The 20,849-nt window shown below is 36.9% G+C and overlaps 4 protein-coding genes, 1 long non-coding RNA gene and 1 pseudogene across 5 annotated transcripts; 2 read left to right on the forward strand and 4 right to left on the reverse strand.

The window, feature by feature from the left end:
- The first annotated feature begins 3,906 nt into the window (after positions 1 to 3,906).
- Positions 3,907 to 4,434, forward strand: LOC140009763 (uncharacterized). Its single transcript, XM_072056065.1, has one exon. It carries the CDS (start codon positions 3,907 to 3,909, stop codon positions 4,432 to 4,434), a length of 528 nt encoding a protein of 175 aa, XP_071912166.1.
- A 1,307-nt stretch (positions 4,435 to 5,741) lies between these two features.
- On the reverse strand, positions 5,742 to 8,351 carry LOC140010024 (uncharacterized). The gene is made up of 5 exons (XR_011817281.1): positions 8,055 to 8,351; positions 7,303 to 7,475; positions 6,735 to 6,923; positions 6,122 to 6,179; positions 5,742 to 6,030 (listed from the first exon to the last, which is right to left on the reverse strand). It is a non-coding gene; the product is annotated as an uncharacterized lncRNA (long non-coding RNA).
- Positions 8,352 to 10,160: 1,809 nt separating this feature from the next.
- LOC113722470 (GDSL esterase/lipase At1g06990-like) lies at positions 10,161 to 10,643 on the forward strand. The gene has a single exon (XM_027245778.2). It carries the CDS (start codon positions 10,161 to 10,163, stop codon positions 10,641 to 10,643), a length of 483 nt encoding a protein of 160 aa, XP_027101579.2.
- A 2,380-nt stretch (positions 10,644 to 13,023) lies between these two features.
- On the reverse strand, positions 13,024 to 14,247 carry LOC113696477 (uncharacterized; annotated as a pseudogene).
- Positions 14,248 to 14,672: 425 nt separating this feature from the next.
- On the reverse strand, positions 14,673 to 15,839 carry LOC140009570 (uncharacterized). The gene is made up of 2 exons (XM_072055529.1): positions 15,567 to 15,839; positions 14,673 to 15,455 (listed from the first exon to the last, which is right to left on the reverse strand). The coding sequence occupies exons 1-2, from the start codon at positions 15,718 to 15,720 to the stop codon at positions 14,821 to 14,823; spliced, it is 789 nt and encodes a 262-aa protein (XP_071911630.1). The 5' UTR covers positions 15,721 to 15,839; the 3' UTR covers positions 14,673 to 14,820.
- Positions 15,840 to 16,754: 915 nt separating this feature from the next.
- Positions 16,755 to 18,099, reverse strand: LOC140009569 (uncharacterized). The gene is made up of 2 exons (XM_072055527.1): positions 17,731 to 18,099; positions 16,755 to 17,608 (listed from the first exon to the last, which is right to left on the reverse strand). Exons 1-2 carry the CDS (start codon positions 17,878 to 17,880, stop codon positions 16,970 to 16,972), a joined length of 789 nt encoding a protein of 262 aa, XP_071911628.1. The 5' UTR covers positions 17,881 to 18,099; the 3' UTR covers positions 16,755 to 16,969.
- Between the last annotated feature and the right edge of the window lie 2,750 nt (positions 18,100 to 20,849).

Consider the following 20,849-nt stretch of genomic DNA (forward strand, 5'->3'; position numbering starts at 1 on the left):
GACTTGTGTGGAGATTATCATGCTTCTAATACATGTAGACAAGCACAAAATATGGATTATTATGATGAATTAGAGCATTACAATCCTTGTTTTGATCGATATAGTGCTAATTTGAGCAATTCTCCTGCTTATGGTTGGAATAATCAATGTACTTATAGTAATTCTTCATATTTTTATGATTACCAACCTGAATGTGTCCAATATGAATCAAAACCATCTTGGGAGTTGGCAATTGAAATGGTAGCTAATGATTCTAAGCCATCTTGGGTGTTAGCTTTAGAAAAATTAGCTAATGCAACTTCCAACCGTTTTGATAGGATTGAGGAAAGAATAGATGAATTAACTTCTCACTTTGGCAGAATAAATGAGCAATTGAATGCATTGTGTGAGGTTATTTCTTCTAATAAATTGCAAAATGATCCTAGCATGAATGGTAAGAATGTTGTATGTGAAAATGGATTGCATGTTGATGAAAATGATGAATCTCAATTGTGTTTCAATGAGCAAATGTCCATTTCACAAGATAATATCTTTGGAACTAACTTTGAGTCTCAAGAGGTGAGTTTTAATGACTCATTTTTCACCCCTCTTGAGGAGTGCATTGAAAGTATAGGTTCTAAGGGTATTGCTGCCCAAGATACTCTCATGGCATTCCCGTTGGTAAGTTCTCAAGTGGTGCATATTCAAGGTAATATTTATGAAACACTTGAAATAGGTAAGTCACTTCCATTTCTCACATCATTAGATCATGTGACTTTTGCTATAAAGTCACCATTTAATGATCCACCACGACCAAAAATGGTGGATTATTCGTTAACTAAGCCTCCTTGAAAAATGAGGTTCAATAGTCGAGCCAACGACTATAAATAAAAGCGCTTATTGGGAGGCAACCCAATGTTTTGGCTATTTATGTTATTTTGGGGTGATTTTATGTTTAAAGTATGTGTTTGAGTTATTTTGTTATTTTTCATTTGTAGGTATTGGAAATGGAAGCAAAAGTGACCAAATGAGGTGAAAAAGGCAAAATTTGATCAAGGAACTCAACCCCTCGATTTGAGTAATTGTTGTTTTTGATCCGTTACAAGGGGCTAAAATGCATGTTTTTAATGTTTTACATGTGTGCACATTGATAAATTTTACAAACAACTGATTTATGATGCATTTTGAGTGATTGGGGTATCATTTGTAATTTTTCAAAGTTGGCTTTCTGCAAAAATTTCGCAGAAGAAAACGCATTTGGGCTGAAAACGCGCCTTAGAATCGCGTTTTCCATAATCGCGTTTTCGATTCTGCGCCTATACTGAAGAAAACGCGCATCAAAACGCGACAGGAAGTCGCGTTTTCTACCAAGTCGCGTTTTACAGCCTGATCAAAAAATGAAAACGCGACTTAAAATACGCGACTCCAAGTCGCGTTTTACAACACAGTCGCGTTTTCGTTCCTGCAAGTTTTGTGCATAAAACGCGACTTCTAAAACGCGAGTTAAAGGCGCGTTTTATTGAGTCACGTTTTCTGAGCACGTTTTTTTTGAAAAAAAAAAAAATGCAACTTCCCTGGTTCTCTTTTTCTTCTTTTCCTCATATATTTTCTTGTACCTTGAGTTGCTTATTGTGTATTTTCTATAGGTACATCACCACCACAAAGGCTAAGGAATTACGGATCGCCGTTATATGTTTATTAAGCCTTTGTTATCACTTTTGTTTCTCATTTTTCATTTTTAGGTTTATATCACTAATGGTTACCAAATGGAACTCATGAAGCGATGAAGACAAGCGAACAACATACCTTGAAGCTTCATATTCAATCACAACAATAGGGGAGTATTACTTTCTTTATCTTGATTTTCCTTTTTACACATTGAGGACAATGTGTATGTTAAGTGTGGGGGGAGAATTGAGATTATATATATTGTATGTGATTAAATTATTAGTTGCAAATATTGGACTTGTGTTAAAATTCAAAATTTGCCTATATTTTTTTGCATATTTGATGAAATTTCTTCTCTTTATTGGATTTTATAAGTTAAGTGATAAATATGGTCAATAAGTGCAATACTCTTCTCATGATTATTTTTTTAGAAAATTATTATTCCCTTTGCTATAAAAAAAAAAAAAAAGAAAAAAAATGATGAAAAATGAAAAAAATGAAGAAAAAGAGAAAAACAAAAAACAAAAGAAAAAAGAAAATAAATAAAAATTCTTCTACTCCAATGATTCTTGTACTTAGTAACCGGGAGTCTTCATCTACAAATGTCGACTTTCGCGTAAAACGGTACTTGAATTAAGAGTATGCAAAGCAACTTGAGTATGTGAAGTGTTGAGTAACCGGTGATCTTCATCTAAAAATGTCGATCCTCGCGTCAAAAGGCATTCTCACGTCTTAAGTAATATTTAGATATGTAATATTAATAAATATCTTTTTAAACAGAATTAAAAGATGATCATGGGTTTAGGAAGCATATTATTGACCATATGAGTTACTTACTTGTAAGATTGGGTAAAGATGAAAAATTGATTTGAATTTGTTATAATGACGGTATAATTGGCTCTCCTTTACTTGATATTATGAGTACTTGAACTTAATTGAATAATTGCATAATGGTTATTTACTTTGTTTTGAGGAAATGAAGTTGAAATGCTGTAGAAGTATAGACCATGAGATACCTCTAAAACCAAAGGCTCAACCATTAAAACTGAAACCTTATAGGTACCCTCACTGCCATAAGAATGAAATAGAGAGACAGGTAGCTGAAATGCTGCAGAAGGGCATTGTTAAGCACAGTAACAGCCCATTTGCTTCTCCTGTGTTGCTGATCAAGAAGAAGGAAGGCACCTGGAGGTTTTGTGTGGACTGCAGAAAGCTGAATGAGATCAGATGGGGTTGGACTATGAGATACAGTACAAGAAGGGAACTGAGAATCAAGTGGCAGATGCATTGTCAAGAAGGCATGAGAATGCCTCCAACCTTTCCTTTACTTCTTGTCTAGCCATTACTGCTGTTAGACCTGGATGGCTTGAAGAATTGCAGAAAAGCTATGAGACTGATGCACAGTGCCAAGAGATCATAGCTCAGTTAGCACTGGATCCTAGTTCCCATTCTGACTATACTTGGATAGATGGAGTACTCAGACACCAAGGGAAGATTTACATTGGAAATGCTAATAACATTAGAAATTAGATCATCCAAGTTCTCCATGCTTCAGCACTAGGAGGACATTCTGGACAAAGAAACTGTTGGCAGAAAGTTAAGAGTTTGTTTTACCGGCCAAGAATGAAGCAAGAGGTGGTGTCATTCATCCAGAACTGTGACACATGCCAGAGGAATAAATCTGAGCATGTCCTTTACCCTGGGTTGCTGCAACCAATCACCATTCCTAAACAAGCTTGGTCCCATATATCTATGGACTTCATTGAGAGACTACCCAAATCACAGGGTTATGATACTATATTGGTAGTCATTGACAGGTTCACTAAGTTTGGCCACTTTACCATGCCCACTCATCCTTTCACAGCTAGGACAGTAGCTCAAGCCTTCCTGGACAACATATACAAAATGCATGGACTGCCAGAGTCCATAATTACTGACAGAGATAAAATATTTACTAGTGGATTCTGGAGGGAGCTGCTCAAGGTGATTGGGACAGAATTACATTACTCATCTTCTTACCACCCTCAATCTGATGGATAAAGTGAACGACTCAACTAGTGTGTGGAGAACTATCTCAGATGCATGACTGGGGAAATGCCTTCTCAGTGGAGCAAATGGATGGCACTGGCAGAGTGGTGGTAGAACTCTACCTATCACTCCAGCATTAGTATGACTCCTTTTGAGGCATTGTTTGGATAAAAATCAGTACCCTTACCTCTAGGGCCTTATCTAGACTCAGTAGTTCCTGCAACGTCTAACATGATCCAAGAAAGGAACAAGATTTCCAATTGCTTTAGGGATAACTTAGTCAAGGCTCAGCACAGGATGAAGTATTTTGCTGATCAGCATAGGACTGAGAGGAAATTTGCTGTGGGGGATTGGGTGTTTCTGAAGCTGCAGCCATACAGACAACATACGGTGGCAGTTAGGAAGTGCCTTAAGCTATCAACCAAGTATTTTGGTCCATTCCAATTGGAAAAGAAGATTGGTTCAGTAGCCTACAAGTTGAAGTTACCAGCAGGCACCAAATCACACCATGTGTTCCATGTGTCATTGCTTAAGAAGAAGTTGGGACCTATGCAAGGTAGTTCAACCAAGCTGCCAAAGTTAGACACTCAAGATCAATGTCGTTTGCAACCAGAAATCATCTTGAGAAGAAGGGTCATTATGCGAGAAGGTCAACCTATTGTGCAATATTTGATCAAATGGAACCAACTGGACTATGAAGAAGCATCATGGGAGGATAAATCTTTCATTGAGAATCAGTTTCCTACGTTCCAGACTTGAGGACAATTCTGATTTTAATAGAAAGGAATTGTTAGGACAAGAATTAGTTGTAATAAATGCCCTAATTGGGATTAATCCAGTAGAGGCCTAAACGATGTGGTTTTGGGTTATTGAATTAATAGTTAGTTAAGTCGGTTAAATAGCAATTGCTGATTGTGTGGATTGGTTATAAAAGTGGGTCCCACCCATGTGTAAAAACAGAATTCTGGTAATAACATTTCAACTTCATTTCCCCTCCCTCAATTCCCTCTCTACTCTCTCTTCTTTGACTCCTCAATTCTTCTCTCTCATCCTATCAATTCCCAATTTTCCCTCATTCATCAATTTGAGTTTAGCAATTGAATCTGAGTTCCTGACAGACAGGTGTCACCAATATCTAACATGTGTTAACCAATGGTGACATGTGTCACACAACAAGACACATGTCATGTTCTCCCCATGACAAGTGTCGCAGCATTACCTTTCCTAATACCAACTCATCCCTCTTCCTTGATAGATGTTATCGCCACATCAATTCAAGTGTTGATTAATTTTCTCCAAGGAAACCTATAAATAGCCCTCCATCTCGTTGTATGTTAATATTTTGGGAACACTCACATATACTCGTAGGAGAGGGCAAAGAGAGCGACTTAGAAAGGAAAAAAATTAAGGCAATGGATGTTCTACAAGACAAGAAAAGAAAGGCATAGCCTTGAGATACTGTAGGAAAAAAGATCAAAGCCAAGCTAAAGTCTAGAATATCCAATTGAGTGCCTTTTTGCATTCATGTAGTTATAATATTGTATTCATATAGACGTTATAATGCTCAATTTTTTGTCATCCTATGAACGTATAGTTTTAGTTCTACACACTACAACAAAAATGACCTTTAACGGCATTTAAAGGTGTCAGTATAGATAATCTAACCTGACACTTTACCTTTCCTCACACCTCGGACGAGTGTCGTCCCTTCCAATGTAGGGATAGGTATGTAGTATTCAAATGTGTCAGAAAAACTATGCTGTTATAACATCTCATCTGCCAACGAAAATTCCTTTTCTTGATAATCGAAAGTGTCAGGATAGCGATAGTTAGTAATAAGTAGGAGTTTTTTTAACGGAGCTATGCTGACACTTTTAACTGCCAGGAGTTTTTTTTTTTTTTTTTTATATAGAAGCAACCTGCGGGTAGTGCTCCCTGCTATACATTCCGTCAATCAAAAAACCCAAAGGACTTGTAAAATTATCCCAAAGAACAGAATGCATATAGTAATCTAAAAGCAAAAGTCAATGCTCAAATATAATTTGTTGAACTAAAAGTCAATAACAAGTACAAACTTGAAAGATTCCCTAACAAGTATAATTTGTTGAACTAAAAGTCAGGTAACGTAATTGTACAACATTAGCAACGATTCGCGAGAGGTATAGTAAATATATATAGTACATTGTTTGGGCGCCTATAAAGCAGGATATTAAAACCGAGCAACCCATACCGTCAGCGAACTAATCAAAGTGAAGTCAGCTCCATGAATTTATGTCTAATGTGATAATTGTCTGCACCAGTAAAGTACTTTACGGGCATTTTCTTTGAACATTAGAAGCTCCATGTTCCTCAAACCTGTTAATCGAGAGATAAAACAGACTGAAAATAGGGAGAAAAAAAGGAGAAAAGTTGAATATTGAAAGGTAGAGTAGATGTAAAAGCTTACTCAGATTTTGAAAACCACATTTGCTGAAAGGAACCAAGTGACGCCAATATACTCCCACCTATCCAAACAGTGAATGCAACAAGTTAGTCGACGCGCAGCATACTGAGATGCATCTAAAGCAATGTAGCTTCTAAATGGAAAGAAATGTCCACTTCAATCATAAAGCAGAAGCAAATTGGTCTAAATATGCAACTTTGGAGGAAGCACCGAGGCACATCTAGACTATATCGTAAGTAAACATATCAAATACTGTAAATTTTTGTATTTGGAGAAATCCAGCAATTTGCTAACTATAACAAAGTTAATTCTCCTAAAACATCATTTAAATATTACATGCAAAATTATTGCATAAATTTGCCCTGTAAATTGTATTCTTCCCCATTCAAATTCTCTTACCTTTCATTTTTAAACATCCCCAAATAAAAATTCAGAAAAAATCAAAGCATATAGTTTTGAGAGGGCTTTCGACTTTCTGAGAAACTGATGGACCATTTCTCAAGTTGGAGAAGAAAAGCTCATGAAGAATATATATGCAATTAGCACAAAGAAATTAGTCCGAAATGAAGATCATAACAAGGTGAATGTAAAGAGATGTAGAGTGACAACTAGATACCATTTTCAAATAGAAACTCAACTTTTTCAGGAGAACCACGTAATCTCCTTGCAGTAATTTGCAAAAGAGCACCATCTATAAGCATGTGTTGTACCACTCTTGCAATATTTTTGGTATCATCAATTCCAAGATGGTGACTTCCTAGCAGCGGAATTTGGAGTTCCCTCATCATTGAACCATTCCTGGAGCCTGACAATCAAAAAGTTTATCACTACAATCTGAGAAGTTTAACACAACTTGGTCTAATCGACAGCAGCTGCAAACGAGCATTGGGCTAAGATGAAACACTCTATAAAATGCATAAACTCACAGACCAATCTCACACTAATGCAACGTACTCTGAAAGTAGATTGTACAGTAACATGGTGGTCACACAACTAAATCATGCCAACCTATGGTTCACAAAGTGTAATCAACTCAGCTGAATCCAAAGGGAATCATTTCGGAATCAGAAATGTGTAAGTACAGCAAACTCACCCTTCACTTGCCAAAGAGAGATCAAATTAAAGAAAAAGGCTAACATTCAATAGTCAGTCATTAAATACATATTGTATAAACAATATCTCACCCTTAGTTCCACATGGGAAAGATAAGGCCTCCTCTCTGTGTCATGAGAAAATCGAACTTTTCCCTTTTTCTCTCCTGACTTCATCCATTCCTTATTAACATTGGGATGAATCCACATATCTTCCATGTCTTCTTTCGAAGTTCTGGAGTCCCAAGTTGTATTCAATGGACCTGCTGCCTCATGTATAAACACACAAAATTTATCTTTCAGCACAAAGTATTATCATAGTTACAGAAAATGTACACCAATTAAGTGACAATGAAGTTTTTACATTTCAATACGGTTTCTTAAGCAATGTACTGAGTAACATAATTACTTGGGTATATGATGACAAGCAAACAGAGCATACTGCCCCCACGTAGATGTTATTTTTTTCTACTGCAAGATTTAGAGGAAATAAAGTCTGCTATTAAACTGAAAGACTACTTGGTTGTGTTTGGATAATAATATTTCGTAGTTAAGTTAGATAGGAGCTTACAACATCACAATAATAATTTCTTTAGCACGAGTAATGAGTTGCTTGCTTAGTAAAAGGGAAAAATACAAGTGATAAATTTCTCAATAGAAAAAATCTGAACAAAAAAAAATAATTCCCTCGAAAAAGTTGAAGGTAGCATGGCAATATCAAATTGTCATCCATGATCCATCCACTATAATAAGGAATAAGGGTATTTGGAGGCATATGAAAGTGATGGGCTCATTGCTTCTGAACCTTTACAATTGGGTACTATTTACGTATAATTGCTGCATACCTTTCCCTCACAATTGGGCATTGGTTCCAGGGAATTTGATTCGTGTCCCTGTTTTCTTCAAGAAGAATTACGCTCTTTCCTTGTCTTTACTTTCTCATCCCTTTATTCGCTTCCTTGCAAATTTTCTTCTTTCTTCATTCGAACCTTCCGACAAATAGGTAGTGAGCATGAAAAGTTTTGAAATTTCTTTTTCATCAATTCCTTATACGGCCTGAGCTTGATTTTAAATCTAAAGCTCTACTCAAACCTATGATCAATTCCAGCCACTTAAAATCGATTAACAAGATGAAAGTAAAGCATAACCGACATGATTGCAGACAAAGAAGAAAACAATACAATTAAGGGGGAAAATAGGTACAAGAGTGTGGGAAACTTTACAGTGATGATTTCCGCTGTAGTGGCTGGACTGCAGTGAGATGATAGCGGCAACCTTCGCCTACTCTACTCCTCGGCACGCTCAACCTGAATATCTAGTCAGTAAGGAGAAGCATGGGGATGGGTTTCAGAGGAAAGAAGAAAAAGGAAAGAGCACGAGTATCTATTTTCTTATTCTTTTTGTCCTAGCAAAGAGAGCGAAGGCTTATTGGTGCAGGTGTCGTGGTTGACCGAACAGGGTAGAGAAGCGGCCGAGTTAGCAACTGAAAATAGGGGGTAGGGTGGCGGCGAAGGCGGAAGACGGAAGAACCAAAATGGGGGAGTTTTGAGAGAGAGTTTGCCGAGAGAGAGAGTTTGTGAGAGAGATGAGAAGAACCAAAATTTCGCTGGCTTGCAAAATAAAATTTTTGAAATTTCACCAAGTGTTTTGGCGAAGGAATCTTCCGCCAAAATCAAACAACATCATTTTATGTTTTAATTTTTTTGGTGTATCTCACATTTTTTTCAAGTGTCATGATAGGGAATCTAAAGACACATTATTATTTTTATATCAGATAAAATAAAACAAAATTAAAGTATATATTATTGAATTAATAATAAGTGTCATGATAGAAGTGCTATAATGACAAAAACCAGCAAGTGTCCTTTTAGGCGTGTCAGGAAAAGCCATTTTTGTTGTAGTGACATTCCATGTAGCTGTTATGCTGGATCTGGACTAGGTGAAAATAAGAATTGATATTCTTGTGTTTTTTAAATCTACTATAATACAAACTCTTATTTTGTTTAAGAGATAAATGATCATTTATGATGAATATTCTATTGTTATATTGTAAATATGATCATTTTACTTGATTAGTCGCTATTGTGTCTTGAACCGTTGAGCAACGAGGGCTATGTTGAATGTCATTGCACACACTAATTTGCAACCCACTATTTAGACGAGATTGTCCACGTATTGAGTTGGAAGTGAAAGACACTTCTTAGACTGACCTATTGATTGAGAATAGAAGGATGAACTCATGATGGTGGTATAAGGTAGAACATGATCTTCATCGGCAATTAGTGCTATATACTTATTAAGTTGTGATTTATCCGTTTTCTTACTTGTTAAATATTGTTTATGCTAGAAGTGGTGGTCTATTTCTTGGCACCATTACCTTGTGTTACCTTACCCCAAATATTAACAAAGTTTTGCAAATACTGCCTTAAAACTTGAGATGTCATATGAGTGATCTAGCAATTGTCAGAGTGGAATTTTGATGGAGCTTACATGTATTTTTTAGGAATGGAGAGATTTTTGTATGTTCTGCTGTGTATTGCACTCTTTTAAATCCATCATAAAATTGAACAAAAAGAGTTGTGTTTCAATAAATAAACTCTTGTAGCATTTGAATGAATCCTGGCTAAAGCTGGACAGTTTACTATCAATGAATCCTTACCACGGATGGAGCTGCGGTGTGACAACTGACAGGAGGAGGGCATAGAAAGGAGTACAACTAGAAGATTGCTGGAACCAAAAATATGATATGAAGGTGAAATAGCAATATAATAAAAGGTGGGATAGAGAATGGTACAGAAAGTAAGACAGAAAATCCATTGCGAAATATTGGGTATCCGGAAAAATAGTGAAAAAACATGCAATACACTGGATTTTCAAGCGATGTGGTTGGCTGGATAGTTTAGTTAAATATCCATCCATTGTTCATCTTTCAGAATTGATCATTGTCAAGCATGGCACTTAAGTTCCGCCTTTCGTGGCTTATTCTTCTGCAGTTTTTCAGCAGATTAACTCACGAGTGCAGTGGCCTAAAACTGTCAAAGAGTACAGCCCTTTTGGTTTTTGGTAATTCAGCTGTTGATACAGGCAGCACCAACTATATACCTACTATACCCAGAAGCAACTATGCTCCTTATGGCATTAATTTCACACGTCACATTCCTACCGGAAGGTATTCAGACGAAAAACTCCTTCCTGACATTTCTTGCCCACACAAGGCCTCAAAGATGTTATTCCTCCTTCTCTGCGGAGAAACTTATCCGATGATGAACTGCTTTCGGGTGTCATCGGCTGCAGCAGGATTTGATGATCAAACTAAGAGTGTTACCAATGCAATTCCAACGTCGAAGCAACCCCAATTTTTAAGGGATTACTTACCTAAGCTCGAGAGGATTGTAGGCAAAAAAGTGCTCAAAGAATTGTTCGGGAAGCTGTAGTGATCATCCATGGTGGAACTGTTGATTTCCTTTTCAACTTCTACCTTGGCCATGCTAACAGACAACTTGAGTTCACCTTAAGTGAGTACCAAAACTTTTTGTTAACCAGTCAGCAACAATTTCTTCAGGTTAGTCATGCTTCCAATCTTTTCTACGATTTGTGCACGCCCAAAAGAAATGGTTAAATTACACCAGTATTCACCAAACTATTTAAAGCCATGAAACACTTTTTTTTTTTGTGGAAATCACCCATTGAACTCTTAGATGATGCACTGGTTAATCATTTTACTAATTTTTTCTCCATTGTCTCAGACCGACATACACTATGCTGTTCTTTGTCTACCTCAGTTCTTTCTTGTAAAGGAGGCAAAATAATGGATTGACCAAAATCAAACACTTTCAGAAGTTTAATGGTTGAATTGATACACATGATACTTCCATGAATATGTGTGTCTATATATATACTTGAATCATTTGATGACTTTTGGTGCACTTTCCTTAAAGGAAATACATTTTGCGTCTGAAAAATATTTGGTGATGCAAACTACTTTTATCAGTATCAAACAGTCTACCATCTGTAGAATGTTTGCTCCATATCCTTTGTCTTATACTTTTGGTATATAAATTTATTCCACACAAGCATAAATATATTGTAAAATTTGATGATACTGATCATTTTGTCCATCAGTAAATATTCCACTATAGTTTAACCTCTGTGGTGATACAGGATTTATACGACCTCGGATGCGAAAAAATGGTGGTAGCTGGTTCAATTGGCTGTTTGCCATTAACAATGACTGTTCGTTTTTTTTAGAGGACATGTATAGAACATGTCAACTCAGATGCTTCACTTTACAATGAGGAACTGGTAAAGTTGCTGCAACAAGCACAAGCAAAACTTCAACAGAGCGAAATTCTCTACTTAGATACCTACAATCAATTGATGGACATGATTTTAAAAAATACCTGAAAGATATGGCAATGGCATGAACTTAAACTTGCTTATGTATGTGTCATCAATAACGGGTAACGGATGCCAAAATCACATGATTTAATGCACGATAGGATTCTCTGAAACTAATAGGTTCAATTCGTGAAGTCACTCAGTTGTGTAATCCCATCACCCCAGTATGTAGGACCCAATCCCAGTACTTATTCAGGGATAGCATGCATCCAACTGATGCAGCTTACTGATACGTAATTGATGATCCACTGAAGAAACTGGCCCCGATGAATTGATTTCCACTGGAAAGTTCATCTCCAGCATGGAAAAGAAGAATCTGTACATTCCAAAATAAGAATCTACTGAAGAGTGAAGAGAAAAGTTTTTATCAGTGCACGTCATTTGAATTTAGCTTGTCTTTGGGGTTGACAATTTATTGTATAGCCTGTATAATGCTACCTTATTTTACAGCTCATAAGGTGCTTTGTTACCTTTAATCCCTCATTAGGAGCCTAAAAGTTTGTTACTATTCATTACGTTCATTTGGAACGATTATGCAAGTGGCAGGGTTTGTATACAAACTTATTGTTAGACCTATGCAAATGCAAACGTGTTGCATGCATTGTCCTATAGATCATTGGCAACCATGGTTCAAAGTCACGGTCGCGGTCGCGGTCGCGGTCGTGGCCCGGAACGTTCGACATTGGTTTCGGCATATCAGTCGCGGTCTCGGTGAGACACAAATTTTAAAGTATTTAATATTCTAAAAATTGTTAATAATATAAAAAAGTATGCTAAATAAAAATAATTAAAAAATAGCAAAAGAAACGGCCAAGTCAATCCGTCGCGGTGTGACTCAGCTGATTTCTCGTCTTGACTCGTGATAACTCGGTGTGACTCGGCCGAATCAATCCGTCATGGTGACGACTCGGCCGATTTCTCGGCGAGTCAAGTATTTCGGTATCGTTTTGTCACGGTATCGTATCGGTAGGGGCCGAGACGGTGACGACTCGGCCGAGACTTCGAACCATTTGGCAACAATAAGATATTACTGTTCTTTTCTTAATCTGATAAGGTACTCATGATAAATCTTGTAGAACACTCATGAAGAATCTTACTCCGTAGTCTGTACTAAGCATTAAACAAACACGTCAGCATCAAGTTATGGAAAAAATGCAGGTATCAGTAAACGAAGAAAAGTGAAACAACAGAACCTGCAATGATCTTCAGAAGGTGACTTTTCATTGTCAACAGAAATGATATTGCAATTCAACAAGATTTGATTTATTTAACCCCCATTCACATGGCGAAGGTCTATGGTGAGAACAATCAATTGCAACCTCTCATGTTTGATGGTTATGGTGCCGGGTAACAGGGAGTAGCAACGCAGTGTAGACTGGAGAGTCCACCATATATACTTCTGATTGAGCTTAATAGTCATCTCCCCACTTTACCAATCCTAAGATGAATAGGGAACTTAGTAACCTTCTGATTGTTTCCCATCTTCAAAGCCAAGCAGACGTAAATTCCTTAATCACATTCTCGTTGAGGAGATCTGTACCTTTCTCCAATTCCGTTTGATAAATATGCTGAACCCGATTTTGCATAAGCAAGAAAATCATCCAAACTCATCAATTTGTCAGTCATGAATCGAAATGGCCCTGTGTGCTTAGCTCCATCAACTGGGAAAAATGGAAATTCAATGCTCTCATACATGTCTTCATAGACTATGTTTCTGCTAGGGTGCCAGTAAGGCCAAGAATCAACAAAGTAAAACTTATTGAAAACTGCATCAACTCTAGCATTCACCTGTAGGGTAGTGTAGCACCATGCTGCTATAACTCCCCGTGGCTTTCAGATCCGATTGCACTTGCTGGTAAAAGTTGGGCCGATCAGACCAATGGATGGCTTGGCCAATAGTCACAAGGTCGACGGTGGCTCGTTTGGGGATATCCTTTTCCAGCTTTTCAGCAGACGTTGTTGGAGATGTACACTTGTATTGCACATTTGGGAGCCTAGGAACAAATTCAAGCTGCTTTTGGCTGGTATCAGTGACGATCACATTCTTGTATATCTTTGCTAACTGAAACTCATCAAATTATGTTATAATCTACTGATTAACCAGGCTTTCTACTTTCTTGAAGGAAAGCAAAAGCCATTGGTGTGAAATAACAATTAATTATGGAAGAAAAGGCTACTCACAAATGATGCGGCCTGTCCATTACCAATGCCGGCGTGTCTTGGATGCAATAAAGTTTTTAATGGGGACTTTCAAAATCGATTCACGCATGCACGGATGAGATTGATTTGGACTGGTTTAATTCGAGTATATTCTGTACATATATCAGCTGGAAGTTGCAATTAAATGCTTAATTTCTGTACATTTTAGAAAACACCATGTACATATGTTTTACTAATAAGAGGGACGCAGCATCAAAATATTAACAGCATGATGATTATAATCGAGTGTTGACTTGATGGGGGACAATATTAACATATTATTGCTTAGTTGGTTAAAGCATTAGCCAAAATGACATGTTTCTTGAATAACCACGTTGACCCTGTCCTCCACATTTCATGATTTTCCTCATTTGATTTGCTGTCCTATACATTTTTATAATCATGTTGACCCTGTCTCAATTTGCTGTTGTTTTCACCCATTGAATAATGATGTTGGTCAACTCCTTCAGTTCATCAATGACAACATCCAACAGAGAAAACGAAGTTAATTGCAAGAACCAAGTAATTTCATAATTTGATTAAGTATTTATGAGTGTAACTTTGTTTTGTGAAAGTTTTAAGTTTCCCTTGGCTTAATCCCATTCCTATATTTCTTTCTTTAAGTACATATTTTCATCGTTAGAGGTTATTCACTGACGACCATCAGGTCCGTTGGATTTCATTGTTTGAAAGAATTCATGAAAAATATTACTGCAACAGTTATACAAAAGCGTGGATACCAGACAAAAAGTGGTTGTGAACTTGTTTTGAGTGTCTTTCAAATACTATTTGTAAAAGTGGAAATCCAGATGCAGGAAATTGAAGAGCAGCAGAGAAAGGTTAAATATCTGTTGTGCAATTAGCGATAAAACCTAACCCATTCCACTGAAGAAAATGTCTGGTGACAGAGGACAAAAGCTAAATTTACTGAGGCCTTAACCTTAATTTCCGCCAGCAAATGATATGGGATTAATTATCTATTATGAAGTATGAACCCAGGAGAAGCCAAATAATTTACTTTCCCACTTTGCCAATCCTGAGATAAACAGGGAATTTAACGCTCTTTTGATTGCTGCCATCTTCATTCCAAGCAGACGTAAATTCCTCAATCACATCCTCGCTCAAGAGATCGATACCCTTCTCCAGTGCTGTTTGATATGCTGAACCTGATTTTGCATACCAAAGATAATCATCCAAATCCATCAATTTTTCAGTTATGAATTCAAATGGCCCAGTTTGCTCAGCTCCATCTACTGGCAAAAATGGAAATTCCATGCTTTCATACTTGTCAAACACCAGATTTCTTCCAGGGTGCCAATAAGGCCTGGAATCAACAAAGTAAAACTGTGTAAACACAGCATCAACTCTATCATTCACCTGTGGGGTAGTGTAGCACCAAGCTGATATTACTCCCTGAGGTCTCTTCAGTACCAATTTCACTTGCTGGAAGAAAGTAGGAAGATCAAACCAATGGATGGCTTGGCCAATGGTCACCAGGTCCACAGTATCTGGTTTAGCAACATCCCTTTCGAGCTCTTCTGCTGACATGGCTGGAGATGTAGACCGATATCGAACATTTGGGAGCTTGGGAGCATATTGAAGTTGTTTTTGGCTAGTATCAGTGGCAATTACATTCTTGAATATCTTTGCTAGCCGAAATCATTTAACATAAATTATAGAATGCATTCAGGCTTTTAATTGGCCTTTCTAATTGCAAGAAAGAGAGTTGCTGCACATGGCGAAGACAAGAGAAATTGTACTTACAGATAATGTTGCCTGGCCACTGCCAGTGCCCACATCCCAGGCAAGGTCATGGTGGGGTGTCTTGGATGCAATAAAATGGAACAATTCTTGTGGATAATTCGGCCTAGATACAGAGTATTGCTCTGCCTGATTGAGGAACAAATCTGCCATCTTTTTCCTTTTTCTTTTTTCCTGAATGTCTGGGGTGAACAAATTTGAACAGGTAATTATCTCCTTATATAGTCCTGGAGTGACATGCCTGCCTAACTAATAAATACTAGTCTACAACGTCAAAGAACAAGTAATCATGTGATTGAAAGGATAGAAGAGGAAGAGAGATATAAAAAGAACAAATTTGCTTGTCAACATCTAATCCTGAAAGCACAAAGCAAAGTTCGTTCTTGACACTTGAAATTGAAAGGGACATCAAACTTTGTTGTTATATGTTAATTAAGAGATACTAGAAAATTTTATTGATCGTTATTTTTGTTTGGGTATTTACTCTTTGGTATCTCAGCACATGAATGCAGAGAGTGGACGAAATCTGCTTCATACTTGTCAAGAACCTTGCGTAATCCATTACGTGCAATTCCTATTTTTTCCTTTTTTTGGTCAAAAACTTGTAATTCGTAGTTTCCGACTGCTCAGTCTGCTATTATTGTTGTACAGTTAAGACTTGATAGATAAGGAGCGCCTCTACAAATACCAGCCTCAACTGTACCATGTAGTGTAGATACTAGTACAACAAACATAAACACTAAAACAATAAAAGTAAACACTAACATAAATTTTAGAAACATAATAAATTTTAAGGCACAAATGAAAGAGAAAATTTATTATGCTTTTGCTTGTGCTAATGTCTACATTTATTGTTTTAATATCCTTATTTGCTCTACTACTGACTACATTTTGTTCCAACAAACGTTACTAGTGACTACACTTGCAAAGCCAAAAGTTTACCATCCTGTTCGTGCCACTTCATTTGAGTTTATTTTTTGTTTTATAGTATAGCCTATATGGTACTACCTTATTTTATTTTTTGCCCAGAATTTGAACGGCCAAACAGGTGATTTGGAAATGATTATACTGGTGATAGGATTTGTACACAAACTCATTTTGAAAACCTATGCAAACATTTACGTTGTCCTAAGATACTATTCTTTATTTAAATTTGATCAAGTACATACTGATGCAAGTCATCCTCCTAGAGCACTCAAATAAGGAATTTTATTCCACAAAAGCAAGAAGTTCTGGAAAAGAAAAAATGCAACCTATATTGCAATTCAACAAGATATCATTTATTCAACCTATATCATGAATTCCCCAGGGAGGGGTTGTTGATGGTTATGATCGATGATAGATGGGGCATAACAATGCGATGAAGAGTCCACTCACTATACCTCTGATCGAGCCTAATACTTCATTTTCCGACTTTACCAATCCTGAGATAAATAGGGAACTTAGCAACCTTCTGATTGTTGCCATCTTCGGCCCAAGCAGACCGAAATTCCTCGATCACGTCCTCACTCATGAGATCCACACCTTTTTCCAGTGCTGTTTCATATGCCGAACCTGATTTTGCATAAGCAAGTAACTCATCCAAACTCATCAATTTTTCAGTCATGAATTCAAATGGCCCCGTGTTCTCAGCTCCTTCTACCGGAAAAAATGGAAATTCAATGCTCTCATACTTGTCGTAAATTAAGTTTCTGCCAGGGTGCCAGTAAGGCCTAGAATCAACAAAGTAAAATTTATTAAAAACAGCATCAACTCTAGCATTGACTTGTGGGGTAGTATAGCACCATGCTGCTATTATTCCCTGTGGCTTCTTTAGAACCAACTGCACTTGCTGGTAGAACTTGGGACGATCAAACCAATGGATGGCTTGGCCAACAGTCACAAGATCCACGGTGGCTTGTTTTGCCACGTCCCTTTCCAGCTCTTCAGCAGACATTGTTGGAGAAGTACACTTGTATTGCACATTTGGAAGCCTAGAAGCTAATTCGAGCTGTTTCTGGCTGGTATCCGTGGCAATCACATTCTTGTATATCTTTGCTAGCTGAAATTCATCAACTTACATTATCGTCTGCTAACCAGGCTCGCTACTTTCTTGAAATAAAACAGAAACCAATCATATGGAAAACAAATTACTTATGGAATAGAAAGAGGACTCAGACTCACAGATGATGCTGCCTGTCCATTGCCAGTGCCGGCATCCCAGACAAGGTCATGGTGCGGTGTCTTGGATGCAATGAAGTGGAACAATTCTTCTGGATAATTTGGCCGGGATTGCGAGTAATTCTTTCCCTGTTTAAGGTACAAGTATGCCATTTTCTTTTTTCCCCTTACTTTCGGTAGTTTAAGATGAACAGATCTACAGGCATAGATCTCTTTATAGGGGGACTTTCTGAACCGTTCCAAGTGTTCTGAGTTGAGATTGACTTGAATCTTTGTTTACACCTTACAGATCTACAGCCATCTTTATTCCCTTTTTCTTTTCTATTAAGGTCTGTGATGAGCAGAATTGAGCACGTATGCCCATGTAATTTAATGGTCTACAGCGTTAAAGAACCAGTTGATCATGTGCCTCAGAAAGAGAGAATTGAAGAAGAAAGGTATAAAAGGACAAATTTGCTTGTCAGATGCAAACCTAAAAGCACAAAGCAAAAATCCACTTTTGACACCAGAAAAATAAAGGGGCATCAGCTCAATTGCTGTGCTAAAATGCATCGGACGTCAATAATGGCGGCTGTTTCGTTTGCGTCAAGATTCTTCTGCTGCTTCCGTAATGCATTACGTGTAATTCCTGGCACGGTAAAATATAAAAAAGCCCCTTCAGATTAAGCGGATATACAAAAAAGTTGTTTATAGTTTCAAAACTTGCATTTTGATATCTCATGGTTTGAATTAATTTAAAAAAGTTACGAAAATCGTCTGAATTAACAATTTTGAAATACACGCACTTCTTTCGAGAGTATTTGTACTAGAAATAAATAAAATTTTAGTTGATATACCTATTATACCCTTAAAGTTATAATACAGAAAAGTCTCGTGTGGTTAAACAAACCTACAAAAAAGTCCCTTATGATTTCAAATCATACAATCCAGTACCTCGTGGTTTGAACTAATGTGAAAATTTGATAAAAATCATTTAAATTAACGAGTTTGAGGTTGCTTGACATGAAAAATAATTTTTTAAATCAAATTTTTAGCTGATACACCTATTAAATTCCTTAGAACTCATAAAATTTCCAAAAACAACCCAAAACCTCCAAATACAACTCACTTTATTTCTATACATAAAATAAATAAATAAAAATTTTTAAATAAAACTCACCTTATTTTTATACAGAAAATAAATAGATAAAAACTTCCAAATACAACTTGCCTTATTTTTATGCACAAAATAAATAAATAAAAGTAGCATGTAACCATAAGGGGCTTTTTCATAGGCTGGCTTAACCACATGGGGCTTTTCTATAAATTTACTTAATAGAATCGTTGCTAGATGGTCTTTTATTACTTATATATATTAGGATAATTATGTCATTTCATCCCCCTCCGTTAGTTTTGATGATTTCCGTTACTGTTTCAAAATAGTTCAAACCATGAGGGGGTTGAAATGTATAATTTGAAATCATAAGGGACTTTTTCATAGGTTAACTTAATCACATGGGGTTTTTTTGTATTTTTCCCTTCCTAGTACTACTATTCTTAGTACTCTTAATAGGATTTATAGCAACCAACAGCGGGCTGTTGGTCCGTTGGTCACTACCAAAGACTTTAAGTCTTGGTTGGGTGAGAGGTCAAGGGTTGCCTCCCATCAATGTGCCACTATATGTAACTTTTTCAAAATCCATACAGGTGTTTAGTGCACTCGTCTGATCCGATGGTGGTTTAGTCCCCATCGGTTTCTCTAGACTTCGTTGGGCCTCCCCCTTTGTGTAGGCTTAGAATAGGAGTAGGAATAAAAGTATACTAGACCCGCCTGATAAAAGGATTCATAGCAAAGTTGGGTCGTCTATGCATGGTAGGAAGAAGCAATAAAAATGGGACAACACAACTAAATGGGCCAAAACCAACTACTATTAGAGTAATTGACCACCAAGAAAGATTTAAAGCTCTATTTGGGTGTAGGTTAAGGGATCCTTTGACCTGCATTTTAATATCCAACCTTTTCTGAAATTTCGTCAGCAAATGCATAGACCAGTGGTAGTTCACCAGATTTCCCTTCACCTCTTTAGCTCCCTCCTTCTCTTAATATAAAATAGGGGTAGATGTAGAAATGAAATCTATCGTATTGACAAAAAAAAAAAAAAAACTACATGGGCCAAGTAATGGACAGTTATGGGAAAAAAAAACTAGATGGGCCAAGTAATGGACAGTTAAGTTAAATGCAACAACCAAAGACAGGCCACAACCGGATGTTGCACAAGGGATCACCTGAAATGAACTCATGCTCCTCTATGCATTTTTGGTGCTTTGTATGTACCCCGGGAAATGAAAAGAATTTGAATGTAGCTCCAAGCTTCCATATTGGCGGCAACTAGCAAAAAAATAGCTCGAAGACCAATTAGTATTTGTGCGTGATATTGAAAAAAAGGCGAAATAAAAGCAAATAAATAATTTGGCAGTACATGGATATGTTGAAATAAATAATCGAATCGAAGTTCGAATTAACCGGTTGATGACCGACTATTCATGTAGAATTGAAATTACAAATGTAGTTAGTGATTGAATTGATGAATGATTAAATTTTATTCAAGTGAGAAAGTTAGGACAAATATTCTCCCAAGCAATTATAGAGATGAGAGAAAATGTAATTATGTAATCAAGATCAAAGTTTTCGAGCGAACCGAAGTTCAAATTGAACCCGAATACAAACGTGACAGGTGCCGAACCTGTACAATAATAAATACCTACTCGAGAAAAAATACAGATTTTGTATATAGCGGTGAGTAGGGTCGAATCCACAGGGACTGGGGATAATTTGTTTCTTCTAGAGTCCAAAGTATGGGGGGTTTTGGATTAAATGCTAACTAAATAAATTAACTGCAGAAAATAATTAATTAAAAGAAATGATTGGGGAAACTCTAGCCAAGGGTACACATCAGAAATGGTTCATGCACTGATCATTGATGCAGAAATAATTCCAACATTTAGCAATAGATTAGTTATAGTTGTCATGCACGCGATAAACAACCAACCCTTCCTTAATTTCTCGATAGCTAAGGTACGACCGTTAGCTATTTCTCTAACCCAAAAGTAACCCTAGGTACGACCGTAGGATTTAATTTCTA

This window comes from Coffea arabica, chromosome 6e (genome assembly GCF_036785885.1).
Source record: "Coffea arabica cultivar ET-39 chromosome 6e, Coffea Arabica ET-39 HiFi, whole genome shotgun sequence".
NCBI classification, from domain to species: domain Eukaryota; kingdom Viridiplantae; phylum Streptophyta; class Magnoliopsida; order Gentianales; family Rubiaceae; genus Coffea; species Coffea arabica.

Bases quoted from the DNA above. Each gene is read 5' to 3' on its own strand.
- LOC140009763 (XM_072056065.1), top strand. From the start codon at position 3,907: ATGATCCAAGAAAGGAACAAGATTTCCAATTGCTTTAGGGATAACTTA.
- LOC113722470 (XM_027245778.2), top strand. From the start codon at position 10,161: ATGGCACTTAAGTTCCGCCTTTCGTGGCTTATTCTTCTGCAGTTTTTC.
- LOC140009570 (XM_072055529.1), bottom strand. From the start codon at position 15,720: ATGGCAGATTTGTTCCTCAATCAGGCAGAGCAATACTCTGTATCTAGG. The intron at 15,456-15,566 runs GTACAATTTCTC...GATTTCGGCTAG, and splicing joins CCAGGCAACATTATCTGTAA to CAAAGATATTCAAGAATGTA.
- LOC140009569 (XM_072055527.1), bottom strand. From the start codon at position 17,880: ATGGCATACTTGTACCTTAAACAGGGAAAGAATTACTCGCAATCCCGG. The intron at 17,609-17,730 runs GTGAGTCTGAGT...GATGAATTTCAG, and splicing joins ATGGACAGGCAGCATCATCT to CTAGCAAAGATATACAAGAA.